The 23,296-nt window shown below is 25.6% G+C and overlaps 1 protein-coding gene across 2 annotated transcripts in view; it reads left to right on the top strand.

The window, feature by feature from the left end:
* Window positions 1-23,296, top strand: part of LOC145296039 (diacylglycerol kinase theta-like) — a 1,210,689-nt gene that overhangs the window by 813,894 nt on the left and 373,499 nt on the right. For both annotated transcript variants that reach the window (XM_080142083.1, XM_080142084.1), the window contains one exon: window positions 8,245-8,342. In XM_080142083.1, the coding sequence (XP_079998209.1) occupies window positions 8,245-8,342 (98 nt within the window). The remainder of the gene's footprint in view (window positions 1-8,244; window positions 8,343-23,296) is intronic.

Here is a 23,296-nt window from a genome sequence, read left to right as displayed (position 1 = left end):
GGTGGGGTTTGCGGGGATGTATGGTGACCTCCAAGAGATGTACCGTGAGGATGGATGGAGTCAAAAAATAAATTGTTGGGTGCGGGCTTCTTGAAGGTATTCCAACACCTAAAAAATAAAAAGGTGGAGACGTGAGATTCATTCATAGCAACTAGCTAAGGGACTGATCCACCATGATGGGATTTTCTTGTTTTTATAGTCGGCGTGTGCGATGCCTAGGCAGGGAACACATATTTGAGCCTGTTTCGTAAGAACATGCACAAACTAGCGGTGTGTATCCACCTACGACTAAACTCCGAGCGGGATAGCCTCCTTCTATCATATCTGATTTTGATTTTAAGTTGATGTTTAAAATACGAAATCAGATATGAGAGATTGGATCCCCCCCTCACCCTATCTCTATGTACACTGCCAGTCTAGCTACACCTAAGATCACTAGGAACACCATTTGTTCCTCCCTAGGCCACAGTGGATCTGCGTTGTAGACAACGGATGCTAAATCCAAGCTCGTCACCTGGTCGGGAACAATGTGAGGCGTGACCTCACTGACATACGCCTAGTATTCTCGTAGCTTGGAGCACTCAATAAAAGCGGGTTCCACAGTTTCTTCGTGATCCTCCTTGCACCGAGGACAATTTGGGTCATTTTAATCGTTGTAACTGTGACGCCTGCCATTAAGGACAAGCGTGTTCCTAACCAATCGCCAGGTCAGGGAAAACTCGGAATTGTTGAGGTAACCCTGGTCTGGCGCCCAATTCCCCAGAGAGCGCACCTCCCCATCCGACAGCCGCAGCCACTCCCCTAGTGGGTCCGACACGGTCCCCTCCACTAACTCCCTGTAAAATGCCCTTCTAGACTGGGCGAGGTCACTGGACCCCGGCAACACTGAGCGCCTCTTGGCATTCGTCGTAGAACCGCAGCTGCTTTCTCGGCTTGCGTCTACTTTTGACTGAGTGATCGGGGATGTTGAGAAAAGCTTTACCGACAACAGGGCCCCACGCACATTCTTCTACCAGAGTTCTACTCAGGAACGCAAGTCTCTTGACACGTTTGTGACTCAATAAATCTAGCATTCCCAAGCCCCCATCAATCGGATGTTGAGTACAGACCTGTCTATGGACAAGCGGCTGCCGCCCGTTCCACAAAAGGGAAAAGAGCAACTGGGTCAAAGCCGCAAGACGGTCTGCAGGCAGGGGAAATACAGCCAGCTTGTAAAGGATGAGTGGAAGACCTATGTAGCACACGCCTCCGCTCTACCTTTGAGGGAAAACCCCCTCCGAAGGTAAGTCCTCACCAACGCTCCGACCTTTGCCTGTACCTCCGACCAGTTTTTGTCGAGCTGGTGGCCCGGCCTGAACCAAACTCCAAGTATGTTAACCTGGCCGTCTGTCCAGCCAAAAGAACCAGGCGGCCAACCTCAGGCCGACAGACTTACTAAGATTGACGACTGCTCCTGTGACTTGTTCGTACTGCTTAAGTGCCTTAATCACCGCAAAAATGTCATGATGGCTTGACACGCACACGGTGACATCATCAGCAAATGCGGAAACCCTGGCCCGCGCACCGCCAGGCAATTCAATACCATGTAGGGCCAGTCCAGTCTCCCCAGTCCTCAACTTGCGCAGGAAAGGTTCTAACACGAGGACGTATAACAGGGAAGACAACAGGCACCCCTGACGCACCGACCGGGAAACAGAGAACGATGCAGACCGCAGCCCGTTTACCTGCACGACTTACATCGGCTGAGCATACAGGATGGAGATCTATCTGCGGAAGTCAGGCCCAAAACCGCCAACCTCCAATACAAACCCCAAGAAGCGATGGTCTACCCTGTCGAACGCCTTGGACTGATCCAAATTGATCAGCGCAGCTTTGGTGCTGTTTTCTAAGTTTTCTATGATCGTGCGAATCAAATGCAGATTGTTTTGAATCGATCTCCCCTTCACAGCGTAATTCTGATCCGGATCGACCAAGTCAGTGATAACTACCTGCAAACGATTCGCAAGAACTCTGGCCAAAATTTTGATATCCACATTTAAGAGCGTGATGGGCCTATAATCATCTAGCCCCCCAACACACCCGTCCTTCTTCTGAAGAAGCATGACCACTCCCTTGGTAACATGACTTGGGATGAATCCCGTGTCAAACCAGTGGTTAAACGCATTCGTCAGAATGGGAATGAATATGTGCGACAGCCTCAAGTACAATTCATAGGGCAGACCATCGAGTCTGGGTGATTTGTCGTAACCGACCTGCAGCAATGACTTAACACTCTGCAACCCGACCATCACAGTTAGCCGCTTGGGCCGCCTCCAGGCGAGGTGAGCCAGCTAAATAGTTGTCAAACTCCTGGATGCGGAGCCTGGACAGCTGTGCGAAACGATCCTTGAAGTGAACCCAAAACCGCTCGCAAATCTCCCGAGACAACACTAACGAGTGCCCTTCTGAGCTCTGGATTTCTCTGATGTAATTTACCGATTTGCACCAGAGTGAAGCTCTACACTCTGCAGTGTCTACGTTCACGGCTTCGTTGGACACCTTACATAGACTAGTACTAGTTACCTGGCCCTGATACCGCTCGCTAGCCAAACAGTTCAGGTCCCCTTTAGCTCATTCTATCTCTCGTGTGATCTATTTTCAACAGCAACATCGGCCACGACAAGTCTGCCATCAGCATCAATGTGTACAACTCTAACCGCTGCAGAAAGAGTGCGTCTAACTAGCAAGGCCACACCCCTACTATAACGGTCACCGAATGCTGAAAAGACATCGTAATGCCCCTCCAGCACCCGTTGATCGTCAACCGAAATGAAGTGAGTTTCTTGCAGCGCGGCCACATCTATGTTCATGGACATGAGGTCCCTTAGTACCATAGCGGCTTTGCTTTGCACCTCATGCCCCTTACGTTCAAACTAGCTAGGCTCAAACACGTAGCCATTATGATTATTCAGTTTCAACCACCGGCCTGAAATCTTTTGCAGTCAGGATGCCGCAGGATTGGGCGAGGTTACCCAAAAGCAACTCGGGCGTGACTCGTCCGTCTCGGGCAATTCCCCCGACATTCAGCGGAAAAGTTAATTTTATGGCTCTATAAAACGAAGGGTGGACGTATCGTGGGACCTTCCCCTCACACCTATTCACCAACTGTTCGAGGAAGTTGTGCCTCTCCTGCACCAACTTTACGTCTTTGATTGCTGTTTTCACCGCCTTGGTGCGTCACACGAGAGTGGGACGCGCAAAGTTCATGAGTAAAGGAGCATTTTTAAAATGAGTAGGATCCGCAATCAATAGGCCGTCCACTGTCTTCAGCTTTTGGAGTGGCTTCAGGAGTCCCTTCAGCCTGGGGGTTATTTTATCGGCTGCATGATGAGGATCTACCTCACAGATCTGGTCTGCAGGGAGGAAAGGGAGCTTCCTGGTCTTTTCTCTTCTTACAGGAGAGGCCGACGCCGCTCTGCGGCTAGTTGGTGTGGCTGGCCTCTCCCTTGCCAAAGAACGGGCGCCAGCTGGGGGCGTATCAAATAGGGGTGGGGATTTCGGTTCAGCATAGGGGGTCTGGGATTCAGGGGGATGGGGAACGGGACCCAGCATCCTTGGCCTTTTTCAGGTCTTGTTTTCGGCATTCCACAATGACTGCTGGACTGCTGCTGACTACTTGCTCCCCTTCAGAATCTGATGAGGAGACCGGATTCTTCCTTTTCAAGAACGACGACTGCAGATCCTTTTTCTTGTTCGGGGATTGCGGCTCTATGCTCTTGGTGGAGGAGCCATGTGACGACCTTGCGGGAGCCTGCTTACGTTGTTTTTGCGGGGGCTGCTCTTTTGGTTTAGAGGGGGTCTTTGCTGATTTTCTTGATACGACTTGCTCCAGCCCTGGCTTTCTTCTGTGCCCCCTCCAGCTGGCTTTTCAGGGGCTGCTGGTGCCACTGTATCAGTTGTTCTGGTTGTTTCAGTGACAGTGGGGGCACCCATGGAAAATCTTTTGGGGCATTCCTTCATCATATGCCCCTGCTTCAAGCAATGCCAACAGTTTGGCCGCCGACCTTCAACAATGACGCTCATTGTCCAGGTCTCGTATCTGAGTAAAGCGGGAATTTTATCGAAGCTGGCGCGGTCTACTCTCATTTTTAGTTTGTAGTCCCCCAACAACAGATTACGGGGACCATGCACTGGCAGCACTGCTTTGACGTCTCCATACTGGCTCATCACAGCCCCAAGCTGCTTTGAGTCAGTGTAACAGGGGATGCCAAGAATGGAGACGTTGGTGTGCCTCTTACTCAGATACTCCGGCTTCAGGCGCAAATGACCCCACCCCAAGTCGGTCCTGGACAATCTCACTGCGTCTTCCTCCGTGGGCAAAAGAAGATCCCATGTCCCGTATGCTCTTCTACAGATGTACGTTGCTGTGATACTAAGCTTCCCCAGCCTCTGAGCCATTACTTCCCTCGAGACCCCAGTCAACAATTTCTTCTTTATGTCAATGGTGACTAGAGATACTATCCTTCTCTCTAGTCTGGCTATTGTAGTTGGCAATGGCTTGATGATGTTGCCTTCCGTCAGATCCTTATACGTTGTGTAGTATAGCTGGCGGTAGTCCTCAGGTACCAACTGAGACTGGGTCTCCAAGTTATTTTTTGTGTTTCTGGTCACACCGGCGTGTTTGGGGGTGTCTTACTAGGGGTTTGCCTTTATTTATCATAGAATTCGTGTACACTTTTCGGAAGACATACAACAAGTGCCAGGCAGGTGTTATATAACGAAAAATGCTACAACTTTATGATTGGGCATGAAGCCCGAAAGGAATGGGTGGGGAGGAAGCAGTGTTGGGGGTAGTCCACTGGTCTATTCCCTAAAACTAATTGCAATCACATTACCGCATTCACTCTATGAACTTAAGCTGTTTGAAATCTGCGCAGATGGGATGAAAATGACATAGGTCCACATGAAAACAAACAAATGACGCTATTTAATTCTTGAACGAAATTTATGCAATCAAAAGCAGATTGGGAGTTTGTTGATTCCATCTAAATTAATTTCGTCTAAAGTATAAAAATTAAATCGCCTGTTTTGTTGGTGTTTTGTTGATATATGTTCATGCATTTCACACGTGCTTAGCCCCATGTTTTACTTGTGTTTGGCCGAACGTTACGTCAGGGCAGCAGCAAAAAAAAACAAAAACTAAAAAGGCAAATCTTGTTTTTCCTTGTGAAAAGAACAAAAACCAACACGATTTTACCTTTGTTGTTCAACGGTGATTCTTTTCTGGGACGCCAGGACGCCAGCTCACCAAAAAGTAGTCCATGGGACTAATTTCATTCTGTCATAAAAAAAACTTTCTACAGAAAAAACCCCTTATTTTTACACTTTTATCTCGCAAATAAACATGAAATTATATATTAAAAACCGCGTTTATTATTTTTAATATCCAACAACGGAATTGAAGTCAATGATTTCGATTTTAAAACAAAACAAATTTTTTTGATAAATCTCTGTTTGGCGTACTCATAAATTATTTTTTCTAAAGAATAAAATTGAATAAAGTTTGTTTATAAGAATTTTTAGCGAATAAGCATAAGCATATATGTAAAAAACCGTGTTTATTATTTTAAAAAAAAAATCAAAATTATACACCGGGTATAAAGTTAGCTTCTTTTTTTTCTTAAACGGAAGTGACTTTGATAAAATTGTGTTTGGCGTACTTGTGATTTATTTTTTCTAAAGAATAAAATTAAATAAAACTTATTTTTACAAGAATGTTAAGACATTTACCTAGCAAATAAGCATAAAAATATATATGAAAAACCACGCTTATTATTTTTTAAAATCAAAATTATACACCGGGTATGAAGTCAGTTTCGTTTAAGAAAAAAAAATTATACTCTGTGTATAATTTTGATGTTTTTAAAATAATAAACGCGGGTTTTCCTATATGTTTTTATGCTTATTCGCTCATTGTTGGATATTAAAAATAATAAACACGTTTTTCAATATATAATTTCATGTTTATTCGCGAGATAAAAGTGTAAAAATAAGTTTTTTTTTTTTTCTGTATAAAGTTGTTTTTAGGACGAAATGAAATTTGGCCCGTGGCGTACTTTTTGGCGAGCTGGCGTCCTGGCGTCACAAAAAAGAATCACCGCATCTTCTTTAATAATTAAAAAGAGAAATATAAATGTTTATTAATATTTACACGTATCTCCATCTTAATTATTTTTAACGTATCTTCTTTAAATAATTAAAAACAGAAATGTTAATATTTAAAGATATCTCCATCTTAATTATTTTTAACGTATCTTCTTTAATAATTAAAAACATAAATGTTAATATTTAAAGATATCTCCATCTTAATTATTTTTAACGTTTCTTCTTTAATAATTAAAAACATAAATGTTAATATTTAAAGATATCTTCATCTTAATTAATTTTAACGTTTCTTCTTTAATAATTAAAAACATAAATGTTAATATTTAAAGATATCTTCATCTTAATTATTTTTAACGTTTCTTCTTTAATAATTAAAAACATAAATGTTAATATTTAAAGATATCTCCATCTTAATTAATTTTAACGTTTCTTCTTTAATAATTAAAAACATAAATGTTAATATTTAAAGATATCTTCATCTTAATTAATTTTAACGTTTCTTCTTTAATAATTAAAAACATAAATGTTAATATTTAAAGATATCTTCATCTTAATTAATTTTAACGTTTCTTCTTTAATAATTAAAAACATAAATGTTAATATTTAAAGATATCTCCATCTTAATTAATTTTAACGTTTCTTCTTTAATAATTAAAAACATAAATGTTAATATTTAAAGATATCTTCATCTTAATTAATTTTAACGTATCTTCTTTAATAATTAAAAACATAAATGTTAATATTTAAAGATATCTCCATCTTAATTATTTTTAACGTTTCTTCTTTAATAATTAAAAACATAAATGTTAATATTTAAAGATATCTCCATCTTAATTAATTTTAACGTTTCTTCTTTAATAATTAAAAACATAAATGTTAATATTTAAAGATATCTTCATCTTAATTAATTTTAACGTATCTTCTTTAATAATTAAAAACATAAATGTTAATATTTAAAGATATCTCCATCTTAATTATTTTTAACGTTTCTTCTTTAATAATTAAAAACATAAATGTTAATATTTAAAGATATCTCCATCTTAATTAATTTTAACGTTTCTTCTTTAATAATTAAAAACATAAATGTTAATATTTAAAGATATCTTCATCTTAATTAATTTTAACGTATCTTCTTTAATAATTAAAAACATAAATGTTAATATTTAAAGATATCTCCATCTTAATTATTTTTAACGTTTCTTCTTTAATAATTAAAAACATAAATGTTAATATTTAAAGATATCTTCATCTTAATTATTTTTAACGTTTCTTCTTTAATAATTAAAAACATAAATGTTAATATTTAAAGATATCTTCATCTTAATTAATTTTAACGTTTCTTCTTTAAATAATTAAAAACAGAAATGTTAATATTTAAAGATATCTCCATCTTAATTATTTTTAACGTATCTTCTTTAATAATTAAAAACATAAATGTTAATATTTAAAGATATCTTCATCTTAATTAATTTTAACGTTTCTTCTTTAATAATTAAAAACAGAAATTCCTATGTTCATTATTATTTACACGTATCTTCAACTTGATTATTTTAAACGTATCCTCTTTAATAAAATAAAAGAAGCCAACTTTATAACCGGTGTATAATTTTGATTTTTTTTAAATAATAAACGCGGTTTTTCACATATATTTTTATGCTTATTCGCTAGGTAAATGTCTAAACATTTTTATAAAAATAAACTTTATTCAATTTTATTCTTTAAAAAAAATAATTCATGAGTACGCCAAACAGAGATTTATCAAAAAAATTAGTTTTTTTTAAAATCGAAATCATTGACTTCAACTCTGTTGTTGGATATTAAAAATAATAAACACGGTTTTCAATATATAATTTCATGTTTATTTGCGACATAAGTGTAAAAATAAGTTGTTTTTTTTTCTGTATAAAGTTGTTTTTATGACGGAATGAAATTAGTCCCATGGCATACTTTTTGGCGTCCTGGCGTCCCAAAAAAGAATCACCCGTTGTTCGATATAATGATTTCTGGATTACTTTCCTATCCTTAATACTCAAAGTTTTTATTTTCTCTATTAATAATCCTGATATTAAATAGCAACATTTTTTTTATTCATCACTTCAGCTGAGATTATCCGTGTCTTTGACGGCAATACCACAATGAAACGACGATTGTATAGGACAATTTCAGTGAATAAAAATGCCCCTGCACAAATCATTCTGGTAAGTAGGAAATACTTTCAATCTGACGATTAAGACTTTTTATTCAATATTTTAAATTGTTCTAAATTCTTTTTAAATTTCAAAGGTTATGAAATACTTCATTTCATTTCTAACTATTAAATCGACGATTAAAATGACTTTGTTACAAATAAACCAAAATACATTACATATATATAATAATAATATAAAATACATTACATATATATAATAATAATATAAAATACATTACATATATATAATAATAATATAAAATACATTACATATATATAATAATGATATAAAATACATTACATATATATAATAATAATATAAAATACATTACATATATATAATAATAATATAACATACATTACATATATATAATAATAATATAAAATACATTACATATATATAATAATAATATAAAATACATTACATATATATAATAATAATATAAAATACATTACATATATATAATAATGATATAAAATACATTACATATATATAATAATAATATAAAATACATTACATATATATAATAATAATATAAAATACATTACATATATATAATAATAATATAAAATACATTACATATATATAATAATAATATAAAATACATTACATATATATAATAATAATAATATAAAATACATTACATATATATAATAATAATATAAAATACATTACATATATATAATAATAATATAAAATACATTACATATATATAATAATGATATAAAATACATTACATATATATAATAATAATATAAAATACATTACATATATATAATAATAATATAAAATACATTACATATATATAATAATAATATAAAATACATTACATATATATAATAATAATATAAAATACATTACATATATAATAATAATAATATAAAATACATTACATATATATGATAATGATATAAAATACATTACATATATATAATAATAATAATATAAAATACATTACATATATATAATAATAATATAAAATACATTACATATATATAATAATAATATAAAATACATTACATATATAATAATAATAATATAAAATACATTACATATATATAATAATAATATAAAATACATTACATATATATAATAATGATATAAAATACATTACATATATATAATAATAATATAAAATACATTACATATATATAATAATAATATAAAATACATTACATATATATAATAATAATATAAAATACATTACATATATATAATAATAATATAAAATACATTACATATATATAATAATAATATAAAATACATTACATATATATAATAATAATATAAAATACATTACATATATATAATAATGATATAAAATACATTACATATATATAATAATAATATAAAATACATTACATATATATAATAATAATATAAAATACATTACATATATATAATAATAATATAAAATACATTACATATATATAATAATAATATAAAATACATTACATATATATAATAATAATAATATAAAATACATTACATATATATAATAATAATATAAAATACATTACATATATATAATAATAATATAAAATACATTACATATATATAATAATGATATAAAATACATTACATATATATAATAATAATATAAAATACATTACATATATATAATAATAATATAAAATACATTACATATATATAATAATAATATAAAATACATTACATATATATAATAATAATATAAAATACATTACATATATATAATAATAATATAAAATACATTACATATATAATAATAATAATATAAAATACATTACATATATATAATAATAATATAAAATACATTACATATATATAATAATAATATAAAATACATTACATATATACAACAATAATATAAAATCTATATATAATAATATAAAATACGTTACATATATATATATATATATAATATAAAATACATTACATATATATAATAATAATATAAAATACATTACATATATATATATATATATATAATAATAATATAAAATACATTACATATATATAATAATAATATAAAATACATTACATATATATACATAATATAAAATACATTATATATAATAATAATATAAAATACATTACATAAATATAATATAAAATACATTACATATATAATAATATAAAATACATTACATATATAATAATAATATAAAATACATTACATATATATAATACAGTTTAGTCAAGACATAAACAAATCAAGACATTGAAAAAAGTTTAAATTGTATGTATCAGTTATGGAACCAAGTTCTCTGAAAAAAAAAATTCACTTAATTTCATTAAGTATTTTTTTTTACAGTGGAAAACTACGTTTTTATGAGAGCGTGTTGAAGGCAGACATCTTGGATTAAAAAAAAAAATTGTTTAAATTTTAAAAATGCCAAAGGGAGAAAACTCCAGATAAAGCGCTGACACCCCTCCCCATCTTTAATACTAGCTTTTCTTCCTAAAAATCGAACATTTTGCTCGGTATCATAACAAATTGTTTTTTCGCTGTAAAAAAAAAAACAACAAAATACTTAATGAAATTAAGTGAAATTTTTTTTCAGAGAACTTTGTTTCATAACGGATACATACAGTTTACACTTTTTTCAATATTTTCATTTTTTAATGTCTTGACTAAAGTGTCCAAGTACCCAATTATTAAAGGATTCAAAACATTTTAATTTTATGCATTTTTTATTTCCATAAATATTGCATTCATAGTAAATAAACATTTTTTATTTCAATAAATATTGCATTCATAGTAAATAAACATTTTTTATTTCAATAAATATTGCATTCATAGTAAATAAAAATATTTTTATTTCAATAAATATTGCATTCATAGTAAATAAAAATATTTTTATTTCAATACATATTGCATTCATAGTAAATAAACATATTTTTATTTCAATCAATATTGAATTAATAGTAAATAAAAATATTTTTTATTTCAATAAATATTGCATTTATAGTAAATAAACATTTTTTATTTCAATAAATATTGCATTCATAGTAAATAAACATTTTTTATTTCAATAAATATTGCATTCATAGTAAATAAAAATATTTTTATTTCAATAAATATTGCATTCATAGTAAATAAAAATATTTTTATTTCAATACATATTGCATTCATAGTAAATAAAAATATGTTTTATTTCAATAAATATTGCATTCATAGTAAATAAACATATTTTTATTTCAATCAATATTGAATTAATAGTAAATAAAAATATTTTTTATTTCAATAAATATTGCATTTATAGTAAATAAACATTTTTTATTTCAATAAATATTGCATTCATAGTAAATAAAAATATTTTTTATTTCAATAAATATTGCATTCATAGTAAATAAAAATATTTTTTATTTCAATAAATATCGCATTCATAGTAAATATATTTTCTATTTCAATAAATATTACATTCATAGTAAATAAAAATATTTTTTATTTCAATAAATATTGCATTCATAGTAAATAAACATATTTTTTATTACAAAAAATATTGCATTCATAGTAAATAAACATATTTTTTATTTCAATCAATATTGCATTCATAGTAAATAAAAATATTTTTATTTCAATAAATATTGCATTCATAGTGAATAAACATATTTTATTTCAATAAATATTGCATTCATAGTAAATAAAATTATTTGTTATTTCAATAAATATTGCATTCATAGTAAATAAAAATATTTTTATTTCAATAAATATTGCATTCATAGTAAAGAAAAATATTTTTATTTCAATAAATATTGCATTCATAGTAAATAAACATTTTTTATTTCGATAAATATTGCATTCATAGTAAATAAAAATATGTTTTAGTTCAATTTATATTGCATTCATAGTAAATAAACATATTTTTTATTTCAATAAATATTGCATTCATAGTAAATAAAAATATTTTAATTTCAATAAATATTGCATTCATAGTAAATAAAAATATGTTTATTACCATAAATATTGCATTCATAGTAAATAAACATTTTTATTTCAATAAATATTGCATTCATAGTAAATAAAAATATGTTTTATTTCAATAAATATTGCATTCATAGTAAATAAACATATGTTTTATTTCAATAAATATTGCATTCATAGTAAATAAAAATATTTTTTTATTTCAATAAATATTGCATTCATAGTCAATAAAAATATTTTTTATTTCAATTTATATTGCATTCATAGTAAATAAAAATATTTTTATTTCTATCAATATTGCATTCATAGTAAATAAAATATTATTATTATTACTCATTCAAAAAATACATACACACATTATTATTATTACTTATTCAAAAAAGACATACACACATTATTATTAATACTCATTCAAAAAAGACATGCATACATTATTATTATTACTAATTCAAAAAAGACATACACATAATTGTTATTACTAATTCAAAAAAGACATGCATACATTATTATTATTACTAATTCAAAAAAGACATGCATACATTATTATAATTACTAATTCAAAAAAGACATACACACATTATTATTATTACTTATTCAAAAAAGACATACACACATTATTATTATTACTAATTCAAAAAAGACATACACACATTATTATTATTACTAATTCAAAAAAGACATACACACATTATTATTATTACTCATTCAAACAAGACATGCATACATTATTATTTTTACTAATTCAAAAAAGACATGCATACATTATTATTATTACTAATTAAAAAAAGACATACACACATTATTATTATTACTAATTCAAAAAAGACATACACACATTATTATTATTACTAATTCAAAAAAGACATACACACATTATTATTATTACTAATTTAAAAAAGACATACACACATTATTATTATTACTAATTAAAAAAAGACATGCATACATTATTATTATTACTAATTAAAACAGACTTACACACATTATTTTTATTACTAATTTAAAAAAGACATGCATACATTATTATTATTACTAATTTAAAAAAGACATATACAGATTATTATTATTACTAATTTAAAAAAGACATACACACATTATTATTATTACTAATTAAAAAAAGACATGCATACATTATTTTTATTACTAATTCAAAAAAGACATGCATACATTATTATTATTACTACTTAAAAAAAGACATACACACACTATTTTTATTACTAATTTAAAAAAGACATGCATACATTATTATTATTACTAATTCAAAAAAGACATACACACATTATTATTATTACTAATTTAAAAAAGACATGCATACATTTTTATTATTACTAATTTAAAAAAGACATACACACATTATTATTATTACTCATTCAAAAAAGACATGCATTCATTATTATTATTACTCATTCAAAAAAGACATACACACATTGTTATTATTACTAATTAAAAAAAGACATACACACATTATTATTATTATTATTACTCATTCAAAAAAGACATACACACATTATTATTATTACTCATTCAAAAAAGACATGCATTCATTATTATTATTACTAATTCAAAAAAGACATACACACATTATTATTATTACTAATTCAAAAAAGATATACACACATTATTATTATTACTAATTCAAAAAAGACATACACACATTATTATTATTACTAATTCAAAAAAGACATACACACATTATTATTATTACTCATTCAAACAAGACATGCATACATTATTATTTTTACTAATTCAAAAAAGACATGCATACATTATTATTATTACTAATTAAAAAAAGACATACACACATTATTATTATTACTAATTCAAAAAAGACATACACACATTATTATTATTACTAATTCAAAAAAGACATACACACATTATTATTATTACTAATTTAAAAAAGACATACACACATTATTATTATTACTAATTAAAAAAAGACATGCATACATTATTATTATTACTAATTAAAACAGACTTACACACATTATTATTATTACTCATTCAAAAAAGACATACACACATTATTATTATTACTAATTCAAAAAAGACATACACACATTATTATTATTACTCATTCAAAAAAGACATGCATTCATTATTATTATTACTCATTCAAAAAAGACATACACACATTATTATTATTACTCATTCAAAAAAGATATACACACATTATTATTATTACTCATTCAAAAAAGACATGCATTCATTATTATTATTACTCATTCAAAAAAGACATGCATTCATTATTATTATTTATCATTCAAAAAAGACATACACACATTATTATTATTACTCATTCAAAAAAGACATGCATTCATTATTATTATTACTCATTCAAAAAAGACATGCATTCATTATTATTATTACTCATTCAAAAAAGACATACACACATTATTATTATTACTCATTCAAAAAAGATATACACACATTATTATTATTACTCATTCAAAAAAGACATGCATTCATTATTATTATTACTCATTCAAAAAAGACATGCATTCATTATTATTATTACTCATTCAAAAAAGACATGCACACATTATTATTATTACTCATTCAAAAAAGCCATACACACATTATTATTATTACTCATTCAAAAAAGACATGCATTCATTATTATTATTACTCATTCAAAAAAGACATACACACATTATTATTATTACTCATTCAAAAAAGACATGCATTCATTATTATTATTACTCATTCAAAAAAGACATACACACATTATTATTATTACTCATTCAAAAAAGACATACACACATTATTATTATTACTAATTAAAAAAAGACATGCATTCATTATTATTATTACTCATTCAAAAAAGACATACACACATTGTTATTATTACTCATTCAAAAAAGCCATACACACATTATTATTATTACTCATTCAAAAAAGACATGCATTCATTATTATTATTACTAATTAAAAAAAGACATGCATTCATTATTATTATTACTAATTAAAAAAAGACATGCATTCATTATTATTATTACTCATTCAAAAAAGACATACACACATTGTTATTATTACTCATTCAAAAAAGACATACACACATTATTATTATTACTCATTCAAAAAAGACATACACACATTGTTATTATTACTCATTACAAAAAAGACATGCATTCATTATTATTATTACTCATTCAAAAAAGACATACACACATTATTATTATTACTCATTCAAAAAAGACATACACACATTATTATTATTACTCATTCAAAAAAGACATACACACATTATTATTATTACTCATTCAAAAAAGACATACACACATTGTTATTATTACTCATTCAAAAAAGACATACACACATTATTATTATTACTAATTCAAAAAAGACATGCATTCATTATTATTATTACTCATTCAAAATAGACATACACACATTATTATTATTACTAATTCAAAAAAGACATGCATTCATTATTATTATTACTCATTCAAAAAAGACATACACACATTATTATTATTACTCATTCAAAAAAGACATACACACATTGTTATTATTACTCATTCAAAAAAGACATGCATTCATTATTATTATTACTCATTCAAAAAAGACATACACACATTATTATTATTACTAATTCAAAAAAGACATGCATTCATTATTATTATTACTCATTCAAAAAAGACATACACACATTATTATTATTACTCATTCAAAAAAGACATACACACATTGTTATTATTACTAATTAAAAAAAGACATACACACATTATTATTATTACTCATTCAAAAAAGACATACACACATTGTTATTATTACTCATTCAAAAAAGACATGCATTCATTATTATTATTACTCATTCAAAAAAGACATGCATTCATTATTATTATTACTCATTCAAAAAAGACATACACACATTGTTATTATTACTAATTAAAAAAAGACATGCATTCATTATTATTATTACTCATTCAAAAAAGACATACACACATTGTTATTATTACTCATTCAAAAAAGACATACACACATTATTATTATTACTCATTCAAAAAAGACATGCATTCATTATTATTATTACTAATTAAAAAAAGACATGCATTCATTATTATTATTACTCATTCAAAAAAGACATGCATTCATTATTATTATTACTCATTCAAAAAAGACATACACACATTGTTATTATTACTCATTCAAAAAAGACATACACACATTATTATTATTACTCATTCAAAAAAGACATACACACATTGTTATTATTACTCATTCAAAAAAGACATGCATTCATTATTATTATTACTCATTCAAAAAAGACATGCATTCATTATTCTTATTACTCATTCAAAAAAGACATACACACATTGTTATTATTACTAATTAAAAAAAGACATGCATTCATTATTATTATTACTCATCCAAAAAAGACATACACACATTGTTATTATTACTCATTCAAAAAAGACATGCATTCATTATTATTATTACTCATCCAAAAAAGACATACACACATTGTTATTATTACTAATTAAAAAAAGACATGCATTCATTATTATTATTACTCATTCAAAAAAGACATACACACATTGTTATTATTACTAATTAAAAAAAGACATGCATTCATTATTATTATTACTCATTCAAAAAAGACATACACACATTGTTATTATTACTCATTCAAAAAAGACATGCATTCATTATTATTATTACTCATTCAAAAAAGACATACACACATTATTATTATTACTAATTAAAAAAAGACATGCATTCATTATTATTATTACTCATTCAAAAAAGACATACACACATTATTATTATTACTCATTCAAAAAAGACATACACACATTATTATTATTACTCATTCAAAAAAGACATGCATTCATTATTATTATTACTCATTCAAAAAAGACATACACACATTATTATTATTACTAATTTAAAAAAGACATACACACATTAGTATTATTACTCATTCAAAAAAAACATACATAAATTAGTATTATTACTAATTCAAAAAAGACATTCACACATTACTATTATTACTAATTCAAAAAAGACATACACACATTATTATTATTACTAATTCAAAAAAGACATACACACATTATTATTATTACTAATTCAAAAAAGAAATACACACATTATTATTATTACTCATTCAAAAAAGACATACACACATTATTATTATTACTCATTCAAAAAAGACATACACACATTATTATTATTACTTATTCAAAAAAGACATACACACATTATTATTATTACTAATTCAAAAAAGACATGCATTCATTATTATTATTACTCATTCAAAAAAGACATACACACATTATTATTATTACTAATTCAAAAAAGACATACACACATTATTATTATTACTAATTCAAAAAAGACATGCATTCATTATTATTATTACTCATTCAAAAAAGACATACACACATTGTTATTATTACTAATTAAAAAAAGACATACACACATTATTATTATTATTACTCATTCAAAAAAGACATACACACATTATTATTATTACTCATTCAAAAAAGACATACACACATTATTATTATTACTCATTCAAAAAAGACATACACACATTGTTATTATTACTCATTCAAAAAAGACATACACACATTATTATTATTACTCATTCAAAAAAGACATACACACATTATTATTATTACTAATTCAAAAAAGACATGCATTCATTATTATTATTACTTATTCAAAAAAGACATACACACATTATTATTAATACTCATTCAAAAAAGACATGCATACATTATTATTATTACTAATTCAAAAAAGACATACACATAATTGTTATTACTAATTCAAAAAAGACATGCATACATTATTATTATTACTAATTCAAAAAAGACATGCATACATTATTATAATTACTAATTCAAAAAAGACATACACACATTATTATTATTACTTATTCAAAAAAGACATACACACATTATTATTATTACTAATTCAAAAAAGACAGACACACATTATTATTATTACTAATTCAAAAAAGACATACACACATTATTATTATTACTCATTCAAACAAGACATGCATACATTATTATTTTTACTAATTCAAAAAAGACAAGCATACATTATTATTATTACTAATTAAAAAAAGACATACACACATTATTATTATTACTAATTCAAAAAAGACATACACACATTATTATTATTACTAATTAAAAAAAGACATACACACATTATTATTATTACTAATTTAAAAAAGACATACACACATTATTATTATTACTAATTAAAAAAAGACATGCATACATTATTATTATTACTAATTAAAACAGACTTACACACATTATTTTTCTAATTTAAAAAAGACATGCATACATTATTATTATTACTAATTTAAAAAAGACATATACAGATTATTATTATTACTAATTTAAAAAAGACATACACACATTATTATTATTACTAATTAAAAAAAGACATGCATACATTATTTTTATTACTAATTCAAAAAAGACATGCATACATTATTATTATTACTACTTAAAAAAAGACATACACACACTATTTTTATTACTAATTTAAAAAAGACATGCATACATTATTATTATTACTAATTCAAAAAAGACATACACACATTATTATTATTACTAATTTAAAAAAGACATGCATACATTTTTATTATTACTAATTTAAAAAAGACATACACACATTATTATTATTACTCATTCAAAAAAGACATGCATTCATTATTATTATTACTCATTCAAAAAAGACATACACACATTGTTATTATTACTAATTAAAAAAAGACATACACACATTATTATTATTATTATTACTCATTCAAAAAAGACATACACACATTATTATTATTACTCATTCAAAAAAGACATGCATTCATTATTATTATTACTAATTCAAAAAAGACATACACACATTATTATTATTACTAATTCAAAAAAGATATACACACATTATTATTATTACTCATTCAAAAAAGACATACACACATTATTATTATTACTAATTCAAAAAAGACATACACACATTATTATTATTACTAATTCAAAAAAGATATACACACATTATTATTATTACTCATTCAAAAAAGACATACACACATTATTATTATTACTAATTCAAAAAAAGACATACACACATTATTATTATTACTCATTCAAAAAAGACATACACACATTATTATTATTACTCATTCAAAAAAGACATGCATTCATTATTATTATTACTCATTCAAAAAAGACATACACACATTATTATTATTACTAATTAAAAAAAGACATGCATTCATTATTATTATTACTCATTCAAAAAAGACATACACACATTATTATTATTACTCATTCAAAAAAGACATACACACATTATTATTATTACTCATTCAAAAAAGACATACACACATTATTATTATTACTCATTCAAAAAAGACATGCATTCATTATTATTATTACTCATTCAAAAAAGACATACACACATTATTATTATTACTCATTCAAAAAAGATATACACACATTATTATTATTACTCATTCAAAAAAGACATGCATTCATTATTATTATTACTCATTCAAAAAAGACATGCATTCATTATTATTATTACTCATTCAAAAAAGACATACACACATTATTATTATTACTCATTCAAAAAAGACATGCATTCATTATTATTATTACTCATTCAAAAAAGACATGCATTCATTATTATTATTACTCATTCAAAAAAGACATACACACATTATTATTATTACTCATTCAAAAAAGATATACACACATTATTATTATTACTCATTCAAAAAAGACATGCATTCATTATTATTATTACTCATTCAAAAAAGACATGCATTCATTATTATTATTACTCATTCAAAAAAGACATGCACACATTATTATTATTACTCATTCAAAAAAGACATACACACATTATTATTATTACTAATTAAAAAAAGACATGCATTCATTATTATTATTACTCATTCAAAAAAGACATACACACATTGTTATTATTACTCATTCAAAAAAGCCATACACACATTATTATTATTACTCATTCAAAAAAGACATGCATTCATTATTATTATTACTAATTAAAAAAAGACATGCATTCATTATTATTATTACTAATTAAAAAAAGACATGCATTCATTATTATTATTACTCATTCAAAAAAGACATACACACATTGTTATTATTACTCATTCAAAAAAGACATACACACATTATTATTATTACTCATTCAAAAAAGACATACACACATTGTTATTATTACTCATTACAAAAAAGACATGCATTCATTATTATTATTACTCATTCAAAAAAGACATACACACATTATTATTATTACTCATTCAAAAAAGACATACACACATTATTATTATTACTCATTCAAAAAAGACATACACACATTATTATTATTACTCATTCAAAAAAGACATACACACATTGTTATTATTACTCATTCAAAAAAGACATACACACATTATTATTATTACTAATTCAAAAAAGACATGCATTCATTATTATTATTACTCATTCAAAAAAGACATACACACATTATTATTATTACTAATTAAAAAAAGACATGCATTCATTATTATTATTACTCATTCAAAAAAGACATACACACATTATTATTATTACTCATTCAAAAAAGACATACACACATTGTTATTATTACTCATTAAAAAAAGACATGCATTCATTATTATTATTACTCATTCAAAAAAGACATACACACATTATTATTATTACTAATTCAAAAAAGACATGCATTCATTATTATTATTACTCATTCAAAAAAGACATACACACATTATTATTATTACTCATTCAAAAAAGACATACACACATTGTTATTATTACTAATTAAAAAAAGACATACACACATTATTATTATTACTCATTCAAAAAAGACATACACACATTGTTATTATTACTCATTCAAAAAAGACATGCATTCATTATTATTATTACTCATTCAAAAAAGACATGCATTCATTATTATTATTACTCATTCAAAAAAGACATACACACATTGTTATTATTACTAATTAAAAAAAGACATGCATTCATTATTATTATTACTCATTCAAAAAAGACATACACACATTGTTATTATTACTCATTCAAAAAAGACATACACACATTATTATTATTACTCATTCAAAAAAGACATGCATTCATTATTATTATTACTAATTAAAAAAAGACATGCATTCATTATTATTATTACTCATTCAAAAAAGACATGCATTCATTATTATTATTACTCATTCAAAAAAGACATACACACATTGTTATTATTACTCATTCAAAAAAGACATACACACATTATTATTATTACTCATTCAAAAAAGACATACACACATTGTTATTATTACTCATTCAAAAAAGACATGCATTCATTATTATTATTACTCATTCAAAAAAGACATGCATTCATTATTCTTATTACTCATTCAAAAAAGACATACACACATTGTTATTATTACTAATTAAAAAAAGACATGCATTCATTATTATTATTACTCATTCAAAAAAGACATACACACATTGTTATTATTACTCATTCAAAAAAGACATGCATTCATTATTATTATTACTCATTCAAAAAAGACATACACACATTGTTATTATTACTAATTAAAAAAAGACATGCATTCATTATTATTATTACTCATTCAAAAAAGACATACACACATTGTTATTATTACTAATTAAAAAAAGACATGCATTCATTATTATTATTACTCATTCAAAAAAGACATACACACATTGTTATTATTACTCATTCAAAAAAGACATGCATTCATTATTATTATTACTCATTCAAAAAAGACATACACACATTATTATTATTACTAATTAAAAAAAGACATGCATTCGTTATTATTATTACTCATTCAAAAAAGACATACACACATTATTATTATTACTCATTCAAAAAAGACATACACACATTATTATTATTACTCATTCAAAAAAGACATGCATTCATTATTATTATTACTCATTCAAAAAAGACATACACACATTATTATTATTACTAATTTAAAAAAGACATACACACATTAGTATTATTACTCATTCAAAAAAAACATACATAAATTAGTATTATTACTAATTCAAAAAAGACATTCACACATTACTATTATTACTAATTCAAAAAAGACATACACACATTATTATTATTACTAATTCAAAAAAGACATACACACATTATTATTATTACTAATTCAAAAAAGAAATACACACATTATTATTATTACTCATTCAAAAAAGACATACACACATTATTATTATTACTCATTCAAAAAAGACATACACACATTATTATTATTACTTATTCAAAAAAGACATACACACATTATTATTATTACTAATTCAAAAAAGACATGCATTCATTATTATTATTACTCATTCAAAAAAGACATACACACATTATTATTATTACTAATTCAAAAAAGACATACACACATTATTATTATTACTAATTCAAAAAAGACATGCATTCATTATTATTATTACTCATTCAAAAAAGACATACACACATTGTTATTATTACTAATTAAAAAAAGACATACACACATTATTATTATTATTACTCATTCAAAAAAGACATACACACATTATTATTATTACTCATTCAAAAAAGACATACACACATTATTATTATTACTCATTCAAAAAAGACATACACACATTATTATTATTACTCATTCAAAAAAGACATACACACATTATTATTATTATTCATTCAAAAAAGACATACACACATTATTATTATTACTAATTCAAAAAAGACATGCATTCATTATTATTATTACTCATTCAAAAAAGACATACACACATTGTTATTATTACTAATTAAAAAAAGACATACACACATTATTATTATTATTACTCATTCAAAAAAGACATACACACATTATTATTATTACTCATTCAAAAAAGACATACACACATTATTATTATTACTAATTAAAAAAAGACATACACACATTATTATTATTACTCATTCAAAAAAGACATACACACATTATTATTATTACTAATTCAAAAAAGACATACACACATTATTATTATTACTCATTCAAAAAAGA

The sequence above is a fragment of the Euprymna scolopes genome, chromosome 16, assembly GCF_053919585.1.
Source record: "Euprymna scolopes isolate OS-2025 chromosome 16, ASM5391958v1, whole genome shotgun sequence".
NCBI lineage: Eukaryota > Metazoa > Mollusca > Cephalopoda > Sepiida > Sepiolidae > Euprymna > Euprymna scolopes.
This window is presented reverse-complemented; position numbering and strand designations above follow the sequence as displayed.